The sequence below is a fragment of the Bombina bombina genome, chromosome 12 (assembly GCF_027579735.1).
Source record: "Bombina bombina isolate aBomBom1 chromosome 12, aBomBom1.pri, whole genome shotgun sequence".
Lineage (NCBI taxonomy): Eukaryota > Metazoa > Chordata > Amphibia > Anura > Bombinatoridae > Bombina > Bombina bombina.
In genome coordinates this window covers 95270070-95281492 of record NC_069510.1, presented here as the reverse complement: position 1 = coordinate 95281492, position 11423 = coordinate 95270070, and the positions used below count along the sequence as shown (strand labels likewise).

Here is an 11423-nt window from a genome sequence, read left to right as displayed (position 1 = left end):
AACATTCTTCTCATCTTTACTTGCTGCAAGTGAGAAGAGCTCATTTCAGATCACAACAAAGAGACCGCATCTATTAAACATTTCAGCTTATCATTTGAGTGTCAGCTGCTGTCACCTCTTGAAATTAAGGACCGCATGTAACCAGATGCCTTTATATGTATAGATGTAATTCTGATGTACATACGAGTGCATAGTGTGCCTTCTCTTCAACTGACCCAACGACCAGACTGCTCCCTCGTATGTATTTTGCTATCTATTCTGCATCATGGAATTTTCTCTGGACTTTACAGCTGGCTCATTTCATATTAACTAGGTTTTGCTTCTCTGGTGTTCATCAGTCAAGATAATGAGACTCACCCAGATCAGAGCATTGAACAACCCGTAGGTGACATTGACATCCAAAGGGGCACAAGTCCATAGGTGGTGCTGGAGAATCAACTTTAGGGTCCAGTCCTGAGCCCTCCCCCTCTGCATCTCTCATCATGGTTAGTCCATCATCCATAGAAAAATCCCAGAAACCTCTCTGTTCAAAGGGCAAGGCATTACTGAGCATCACACAGTAGCAGAACAGAAGTAAGTCCTTCATTGTGAGTCTAGAAGGAGAGAAGACCAGTTATAAATTGTTCAAAATTCAAAAGATATAAAAAGTAGACTAGCTCACAGTGCCACACATACACCTAATGCACTTACAGTTCCCACTCACACAGTCACACATTTACACACACTCACTGGCACACATACACTCACTGGCACACACTCACTGGCACAGACACCCAGACATACACTCACTGGCACACACACACTTACACTCACTGGCACACACACACTTACATACACTCACTGGCACACACACATACACTCACTGGCACACACACACTTACATACACTCACTGGCACACACACACTTACATACACTCACTGGCACACACACTTACATACACTCACTGGCACACACACACTTACATACACTCACTGGCACACACACACACTTACATACACTCACTGGCACACACACTTACATACACTCACTGGCACAGACACACAGACATACACTCACTGGCACACACTCACTGGCACAGACATACACTCACTGGCACACACACACTTACACTCACTGGCACACACACACTTACACTTACTGGCACACACACACATACACTCACTGGCACACACACACTTACATACACTCACTGGCACACACTCACTGGCACACACACTTACATACACTCACTAGCACAGACACACAGACATACACTCACTGGCACACACTCACTGGCACAGACATACACTCACTGGCACACACACACTTACACTCACTGGCACACACACACTTACACTTACTGGCACACACACACACACATACACTCACTGGCACACACTCACTGGCACAGACACACAGACATACACTCACTGGCATGCACACTCACTGCCACACAATTATACACACTCTAACATGTACTTGATAAGACATTGGCAATGTTTTAGTTTTAAGATTGTTGAGAAGTAAATTACTAATATAAACCATTTGCTATAGAAAGTATAAAAAATAATATTCTCAGTAGCCACTGTCTGTACTGTAAATACAAGCAAGAAAAAGGGAGACTCAAAAATTCTGCTCTGTTATTATAAGTTCTGTACATCTCCAACTGCCTGCGGTGTGACCCCCTCACTGTAAATGACCATCCTACAATTTAACGTCCAGCTAAAATAGCTGCAAAATTACAGCTTGATAGCAGCTTATGTCTTCACAATTATAGGCAGAAAATAGCAAGAGAATGACTACTTGCACTGAGCACAGACAAAATTAGTTTAACTCTTACTCTGGTGCAAAAGTTATATGTTGTGAAGCATGGAAAAATAGACAATCTTTGTTTAATATCTTCAGCTGCTTTTTGCAGATTATAAAAACATTTGTAACAACATATTTGATCTTCTACTAGAGGTTGATCAAATAGATACCATGCACATATCCTATTAGTTAAATATAGTCTCAGTGGTACCATATTTGCAGCAATAAAAGGACAGGACTTGGTAATTATATTATTTCAGACAATGTGAATATTGGAATACAAAGAAGCAGTGCAGCATGTAAGGCCTTTAGGATGCTGGGTATGTATGAAGAAGTAGTAGCAGCAGGCAAGGTCAGCAGGGTCCTGGGTGTATAGGAAGCGTTATTAGCTGCAGGCAAGGTCAGTAGGGTGATGGGTGTATAGGAAGAGGTATCAGCAGCAGGTAAGGTCAGTAGGATGCTGGGTGTATAGAAAGCGTTATTAGCTGCAGGCAAGGTCAGCAGGGTACTGGGGGTATAGGAAGAGGTATTAGCAGCAGGTAAGGTCAGTAGAGTGCTCAGTGTATAGGAAGAGGTATTAGTAGCACGTAAGGTCAGTAGGATGCTGGGTGTATAGGAAGAGGTATCAGCAGCTGGTAAGGTCAGTAGGATGCTGGGTGTATAGGAAGAGATATTAGCAGCAGGTAAGTTCAGTAGGGTGCTGGGGGTATAAAAAGAGGTATTAGCAGCAGGTAAGGTCAGTAGGGTGCTGGGTGTATAGGAAGAGGTATTAGCAGCAGGTAAGGTCAGTAGGTGCTGGGTGTATAGGAAGAGGTATTAGCAGCAGGTAAGGTCAGTAGGGTGCTGGGTGTATAGGAAAAGGTATTAGCAGATGGTCAGGTCAGTAGGGTGCTGAGTGCATAGGAAGAGGTATTATCAGCAGGTAAGGTCAGTAGGGTGCTGGGTGTATAGGAACAGTTATTAGTAGCAGGTAAGGTCAGTAGGAAGCTGGATGTATAGGAAGAGGTTTTAGCAGCAGGTAAGGTCAGTAGGGTGCTGGGTGTATAGGAAGAGGTATTAGCAGAAGGTCAGCTCAGTAGGGTGCTGAGTGTATAGGAAGAGGTATTATCAGCAGGTAAGGTCAGTAGGATGCTGGGTGTATAGGAAGAGGTATTAGTAGCAGGTAAGGTCAGTAGGACGCTGGGTGTATAGGAAGAGGTATTAGCAGCAGGTAAGGTCAGTAGGATGCTGGGTGTATAGGAAGAGGTATTAGCAGCAGGTAAGGTCAGTAGGGTGCTGGGGTATAGGAAGAGGCATTAGTAACAGGTAAGGTCAGCAGGGTGCTGGGTGTATAGGAAGAGATATTAGCAGCAGGTAAGGTCAGTAGAGTGCTCAGTGTATAGTAAGAGGTATTAACAGCAGGTAAGGTCAATGGGTTGCTTGGGGTATCGGAAGAGACATCAGCAGCAGGTAGGGTTAGTAGGGTGTTGCGTGTATAGGAAGAGGTATTAGCAGCAGATAAGGTCAGTAGGTTGCTGGGGGTATAGAAAGAGGTATCAGCAGCAGGTAAGGTCATTAGGTTGCTGGGGGTATAGGAAGAGTTACTAGTAGCAGGTAAGGTCAGTAGAGTGCTCAGTGTATAGTAAAAGGTATTAGCAGCAGGTAAGGTCAGTAGGTTTTTGGGGGTATAGGAAGAGATATTAGAAGCAGGTAAGGTCAGTAGGATGTTGGGTGTATAGAAAGAGGTATTAGCAGCATGTAAGGTCAGTAGGTTGATGGGGGTATAGGAATAGTTACTAGTAGCAGGTAAGGTCAGTAGAGTGCTCAGTGTATAGGAAAAGGTATTAGCAGCAAGTAAGGTCAATAGGTTGCTTGGGGTATAGGAGGAGGTATTAGCAGAAGGTCAGGTCAGTAAGGTGCAGGGTGTATAGGAAGCGTTATTAGTATCAGGTAAGGTCAGTAGGATGCTGAGTGTATAGGAAGAGGTATTAGTAGCAGGTAAGGTCAGTAGGGTGCTGGGTGTATAGGAAGAGGTTCTAGCAGCAGGTAAGTTCAGTAGGGTGCTGGGTGTATAGGAAGAGGTATTAGCAGTAGGTAAGGTCAGCAGGATGCTGGGTGTATAGGAAGAGGTATTAGCAGTAAGTAAGGTCAGTAGGGTGCTGGGTGTATAGGAAAAGGTATTAGCAGCAGGTAAGGTCAGTAGGATGCTGGGGGTAAAGGAAGAGGTATTAGCAACAGGTAAGGTCAGTAGGTGCTGGATGTATAGGAAGAGGTATTAGCAGCAGGTAAGGTCAGTAGGTGCTGGGTGTATAGAAAGAGGTATTAGCAGCAGGTAAGGTCAATAGGTTGCTTGGGGTATAGGAAGAGAGGAAGAGGCATCAGCAGCAGGTAAAGTCAGTAGGTTTCTGGGTGTATAGGAAGAGGTATTAGCAGCAGGTAAGGTCAGTAGGTGCTGGGTGTATAAGAAGAGGTATTAGCAGCAGGTAAGGTCAGTAGGGTGCTGGGTGTATAAGAAGAGGTATTAGCAGCAGGTAAGGTCAGTAGGATGCTGGGTGTATAAGAAGAGGTATTAGCAGTAGGTAAGGTCAGTAGGTGCTGGATGTATAGGAAGAGGTATTAGCAGCAGGTAAGGTCAGTAGGTGCTGGGTGTATAGGAAGAGGTATTAGCAACAGGTAAGGTCAGTAGGTGCTGGATGTATAGGAAGAGGTATTAGCAGCAGGTAGGGTCAGTAGGTGCTGGGTGTATAGGAAGAGGTATTAGCAGCAGGTAAGGTCAGTAGGTGCTGGGTGTATAAGAAGAGGTATTAGCAGCAGGTAAGGTCAGTAAGGTGCTGGATGTATAGGAAGAGGTATTAGCAGCAGGTAAGGTTAGTAGGTGCTGGGTGTATAAGAAGAGGTATTAGCAGCAGGTAAGGTCAGTAGGGTGCTGGATGTATAGGAAGAGGTATTAGCAGCAGGTAAGGTTAGTAGGTGCTGGGTGTATAAGAAGAGGTATTAGCAGCAGGTAAGGTCAGTAGGTGCTGGGTGTATAGGAAGAGGTATTAGCAGCAGGTAAGGTCAGTAGGTGCTGGGTGTATAGGAAGAGGTATCAGCAGCAGGTAAGGTCAGTAGGTGCTGGGTGTATAAGAAGAGGTATTAGCAGCAGGTAAGGTCAGTAGATGCTGGGTGTATAGGAAGAGGTATCAGCAGCAGGTAAGGTCAGTAGATGCTGGGTGTATAGGAAGAGGTATCAGCAGCAGGTAAGGTCAGTAGTGTGCTGTGTGTATAGGAAGACGTAATAGCAGCAGGTAAGGTCAGTAGGGTGCTGGGTGTATAGGAAGAGGTATTAGCAGCAGGTAAGGTCAGTAGGTTTCTGGGTGTATAGGAAGAGGTATTAGCAGCAGGTAAGGTCAGTAGGTTTCTGGGGGTATAGGAAGAAATATTAGCAGCAGGTAAGGTCAGTAGGATGCTGGGTGTATAGGAAGAGGTATTAGCAGCAGGTAAGGTCAGTAGGTGCTGGGTGTATAAGAAGAGGTATTAGCAGCAGGTAAGGTCAGTAGGGTGCTGCGTGTATAGGAAGAGGTATTAGCAGCAGGTAAAGTCAGTAGGTTTCTGGGGGTATAGGAAGAGATATTAGCAGCAGGTAAGGTCAGTAGGGTGCTGGGTGTATAGAAAGAGGTATTAGTAGTAGGTAAGGTCAGTAGGGTGCTGGGTGTATAAGAAGAGGTATTAGCAGCAGGTAAGGTCAGTAGGTGCTGTGTGTATAGGAAGACGTAATAGCAGCAGGTAAGGTCAGTAGGGTGCTGGGTGTATAGGAAGAGGTATTAGCAGCAGGTAAGGTCAGTAGGTTTCTGGGTGTATAGGAAGAGGTATTAGCAGCAGGTAAGGTCAGTAGGTTTCTGGGGGTATAGGAAGAAATATTAGCAGTAGGTAAGGTCAGTAGGATGCTGGGTGTATAGGAAGAGGTATTAGCAGCAGGTAAGGTCAGTAGGTGCTGGGTGTATAAGAAGAGGTATTAGCAGCAGGTAAGGTCAGTAGGGTGCTGCGTGTATAGGAAGAGGTATTAGCAGCAGGTAAAGTCAGTAGGTTTCTGGGGGTATAGGAAGAGATATTAGCAGCAGGTAAGGTCAGTAGGGTGCTGGGTGTATAGAAAGAGGTATTAGTAGTAGGTAAGGTCAGTAGGGTTCTGGGTGTATAAGAAGAGTTATTAGCAGCAGGTAAGGTCAGTAGGTGCTGGGTGTATAGGAAGAGGTATTAGCAGCAGGTAAGGTCAGTAGGGTGCTGGGTGTATAGGAAGAGGTATTAGCAGCATGTAAGGTCAGTAGGTGCTGGGTGTATATGAAGAGGTATTAGCAGCAGGTAAGTTCAGTAGGATGCTGGGTGTATAAGAAGAGGTATTAGCAGCAGGTAAGGTCAGTAGGTGCTGGGTGTATATGAAGAGGTATTAGCAGCAGGTAAGGTCAGTAGGTGCTGGGTGTATATGAAGAGGTATTAGCAGCAGGTAAGTTCAGTAGGATGCTGGGTGTATAAGAAGAGGTATTAGCAGCAGGTAAGGTCAGTAGGTTGCTGGGTGTATAGGAAGAGGTATTAGCAGCAGGTAAGGTCAGTAGGATGCTGGGTGTATAGGAAGAGATATTAGCAGCAGGTAAGGTCAGTAGGGTGATGGGTGCATAAGACTTATTAGGAACAGGGAATACCAGTAGGATGATGGGTAAGTAGCAGCAGTTATAGTGAAGTTCATACATTAATTTATAGATCACTAATTAGTCCTTATCTTGTAAAGCAGTCACTTTACTTAGGAGGCCAATAAAATAGCACATGGGCTAAAAAATAAAAGGAAAGATGTCATGACCTTGATATTTGCAGTGAGTGGAGAAGTGAGGGAGGTGAAACTATAGAAAGCATCCTGTATAATAATTTAATAAGGCTGAAAGTGAAAGAATTTTTCGGGGGGGGGGGGGGGGGGAGAACCTTCTGAACAAGCAGTGATGATCTCAAGTTTGTGAATAATAGTTATGGGGTAATTTGCACAAATAAAAAGGTTGTTTGAATCATGGAATAGACTTCTAGTAGAGTTGGTACTGTAAGGGAATACAAAAATGAGTGTGATATGGGAAGACTCTACTGATCTTCCTGTTCTTATCCGCTGTAAAGATCCATGTTTAGCCATGCAAATCTAATATCACTTTCTAGCTAACACTCTGCAGGTGTAGTGGAGCAGACTCTTGGAACACAAGGAAAAATTATAGTATAGTCAACCTAAATGATGTGCTCAGATAATTCAAGCGTTGTGTTGTGGGTGAGACTCGTTGCATGACTCCTGTACACTGAAGAATGAAACGTTTGGGATTGAAACCATTGCTAAAGACACAGATGAACTTGGCTAACTCATGAAGTTCTGCTACACACAAACTAACCAATGAGATTCTGTTATATACAAACCGACCGTTGGACTCCATTACTGAAGGACAGGCGAGATATCCTTAAAACCTTGCATGTTTCTGGTGGATGAGGGCTGGAGTCAAACAACTCTATCCTAGTGCCAGTCCGTGTACCCTTATATGTGAATATAGCCAATATGTACCAGAAGTAGGGGAAGAACACTAGAGCTTGCAGTATCATACCCCTAGATGTCTTTTTTGTGGTATAATATGGAGTGTTCAAAGCCAATGTGCAGTTATCCTGTGTAGGTCCTGGCTTATTTTTCCATTCCCTACTGGTCCAGTGCTGAGCTCCATTTTGTTCACAAAATAGTGATGTTATTGCACGCACTTGTTTGCTGTGTCTTGCCCACAATACAAAGAACACACTTGAGTGAATTGGACTGTGTTTTGATTAGGCTGTGGGGTCCATTGGCTAGGGGGAACTCAGATGTCTGGGGCCCCTGGTTGATTGACTTTAGTAGATGAAATTGAACTATATGGCTCTAGGAGCCGATGTTCTGTCGGTGTATTCTGTACTTCACCACTGGTTTTCAGAGTATCTGTGAAGTCTTAATGAGCAACACCAGCGGTACCACTCCCTTAAAATGTAGCAGGTCAGCCCCAGCTGCTGCGGTGCACCGGGAACTCTCCTGGTGTCCTGTTAAGCCAATCCGGGCCTTGTAGCCACATATCTCATCAGAACTGTAGCGTGGAAAATAGTACAATCCACAAAATAATGCAATATAGCACTCTGTGCGTAACTGAAGAAAAAAGGGCCACAATTGTTTCTATAGTGAAAATATAACTTTTAATAAGTAAAAAATGGGACCAAAATGAAATTAAAAAAGCGAATAGATACATAGGGGCCGATTTATCAAAGTCTGGCGGACATGATCCACTGTAGCATCGTTGAATGCCTTAAAAGTATCCATATCTCCTCTCCTGAATTTAGTATTAGATCTATAAATAAAATACAACAGAAGGATGTATTTCAAACTATCATATCAGTTTGACCATGTCATCTGATTATATACGATATTAAACAAATTAATATATTAAGGGGCCTATTTATGAAAGCATCAACTGAAAATACGCTTTAATTCCGCGTCGTATTTGTCGCGAGATTTATCCGCCGTAGTTATCAAAGCGTCAAAATCGGCAAATGTTGAAATTTGTGATGTAATATACAATACCGCGATTTCTATCCGACGCAGATTGATGCGAGTTAAAAACAGTGGTATTCAAGCAGAATTCTGTTCATTCGACCTCCTAATCGACACTATTTGAACCTCTCACTAAGTTATCAAAAATTCTACCCTTGGGGTCGCGGATGCCATAGAATTCAATGGGAGTCTGATAACACAGAAAGCTTATGTTCGATGTTGCAAGAGAATGAAGTATATTACATAATAAAAGTAAATTAGAAACTTTATTAAAATTGTTTACCCTTTCTAAATCAAACAAATATGTGCAAGCATATATGTACAATTCTGGCATTAATAATAATTTAAAAAAAAATGACTTCTAGAAATACAAATACACATTCATTTATGTGAAAGTATCGTATAACAAATAAAAATAAAAATAGCTTTCTATGAGATATTATTTGTTGAGGTATAAATCAATCTATTTCTTGGACATTAACAGATGAAAAATAAAAGATTAGCTTTAGAGAAATGTGCTTGTTCATGGACAGTAATGAAATGGTATAAAGTTCGGAAAAAGCCGAATAACCGCGACATCGATGATTTAGTTAACACCAGTCCGATGCTCTTCGCACCGTACTTGATGTGCGTGTTTTTGACAGCTTTTTTTTTTTTATAAATAAGGGGATCGTATTCAGATCCGTGGCAGCGATGTCTGGCGAGCGTATTGACGCCGGCGAATGCAACATAGTTGACACTTTGATAAATAGGCCCCTTAAATGTAATGCAATTGTCACTTTTTCTTCTTTCTTTTTCACTTGAAAATATCTGCTTAGATATTAGTCGTAATAGAATTTAGTGGTGATACACATGATATTTTGATACATTGCTCCAAGCGATCTTACACCAAGCGTATGCTGTCGGCATTCAGCGATGTCTGGCGGACATGATACGCTACAGTGGATTATGTCCACCAGACTTTAATAAATCGGGCCCTATGTATCTATTCACTTTTTTAATATCTTTTTGGTCCCATTTTTAACTTGGTTATTAAAAGTTATATTTTAACTATAGAAACAATTGTGACCCTTTTTTCTTCAGTTAGGCACGGAGTGCTGTATTGCGTTCTTTTGTGGATTGTACTATTTCCCACGCTACAGTTGTGTTTAAGCCGATGCTAAGCACCACCCCTCCATAAATAGATTTTTACATATGTGAGGATAATTTTGTACCTCTCATGTTATATTGATTAGGAGTGGAAACTGACGCTCTGGTGCCATTGTACTCCTTTTTTGTAGTTCTACATATCTCTTCGAACCTCTGACCCTGCTACCCCTTACCTAAATACCCCAATTTTGGGGCAAAACAGTCTGCTGGTGTTTCAGCTGTAAGTAGCATGATGCCTCTCAAACACTTCCCATGGGGGTTATGTGCTTTATAAGGGGAGAGAGGTGAAGGGGACCTTTGGGTCTGGTTACCAAAACTCCTGGTAGCCAGGAAAAAATGTTAAACCAGCGAAGCAGAAACCATCTCCATCACAGATCCAGAAGACTCTTAAAGAATTCCACCAAAAACAACATATAATTACCCCAGTGCTACAAACAGATCAGCATCAGGTGATGCAGCAACTAGTCGGCGTAGCCTAGCACAAACACTCAGTGACATTATCAGAGGGCAGGTTCATGCTACTGGTGACTGGCAATTATAATCCACTTTGTGAATGTTGCAACCATGTTCATTAAAGGGATAGCCTAGTCTAAATGTAGCCACTAGTCAGCAAGCGCTACCCAGGTGCTGAACCAAAAATGGGCTGGCTCCTAAGCTTACATTCTTGCTTTTTCAAATAAAGATACCAAGAGAACGAAGAGAAATTGATAATAGGAGTAAATTAGAAAGTTTATTAAAATTGCACGCTCTGTCTGAATCGTGAACGTTTAATTTTGACCGGACTATCCCTTTAAGCACACATTTAGCTTCAGTTTCTACACTTTAAGGATATTAGTGAGGGTTAAACCGTTCACTTAAAGGTTTTATTGTATAGAGAACTCTGCAAAAATCTGCATTCCACTGAGGGGCCTACAATTTATTAATTAATTCTGGTTTGGTGCAAAAGCGAGGGAGGTCGCATGCAGTGTTATGTTACAAGCCTTAAAAGGACAAAGACATATGGAGCCAGATGGAATTATTCTACTGGTATTTCTTGTTTGTACAAGGGTGAGTGGTAGATAGGCTACAGGGACATATCCCAGCTTGTTACGGCAGATCGTCGCAATGTCTTACAGGAGTTCTCATGCTCTATAAGGGCCCTATCTGATCCAGATTATAATAATCTTGTTATTATCCAGGAATGCTCTATATAACACAACATGACACCCCTATGTCTTGCATCATCCCAGGCCACATGTGCTGCTGGCGCTATACATTTTTCTCAGTCACATTTTTTAAATTCTCTTTATAATATGATAAAGGAACAGTAAAGGCAGAATTAAACGTGTATGATTCAGATAGAGCATGCAATTTTAAACAACTTTCCAATTTACTTCTGATAGCTAATTTGTTTTGTTCTCTTGGCATCCTTTATTGAAAATCATACCTAGGTAGGCTGAGGAGCAACAGTGATAAGTGGCTGCACATATATGCCTCTTGTCATTGGCTCACCTAGACTATTCAGCTAGCTCCCAGTAGTGCACTGCTGCTCCTTCAACAAAGAATACAAAGAGAATGAAGTAGAATTTGGTACTAAAAGTAAACTGGAAATTTACTTAAAATGTTATGCTCTGTCTGAATCGTGAAATATTTTTTTTTTTTCCATGCATCTTTAACCCCTTCACTGACCGGGAATTTCAGCGAAGAACTTGCCTAAAATACCAGATAATTTTAAACAGAAATAGAGCCTTGTTTTTATTATTTACCTGTCAAAACTGTATATATATTTTTAAGTTTAAGTAGACAGCCCAAGGTATTGATCTAGGCCCATTTTGGTATATTTCATGCCACCATTGCACTGCCAAATGCGATTATATTTAAAAACAAAAATATTTTTTGCAAACTTTGGGTTTCTCACTGAAATGATGTACATACCGCTTGTGCAATCATGATACAAATGAT

The 11423-nt window shown here is 42.2% G+C and overlaps 1 protein-coding gene across 1 annotated transcript in view; it reads right to left on the bottom strand.

Annotated features, from left to right (window-relative positions):
• The window catches only part of BGN (biglycan), an 85411-nt gene that overhangs the window by 47725 nt on the left and 26263 nt on the right, over positions 1-11423 (bottom strand). Inside the window, exon 2 of the mRNA XM_053695339.1 lies at positions 358-593. Within this exon, the coding sequence (XP_053551314.1) occupies positions 358-586 (229 nt within the window). The 5' untranslated portion in view covers positions 587-593. The remainder of the gene's footprint in view (positions 1-357; positions 594-11423) is intronic.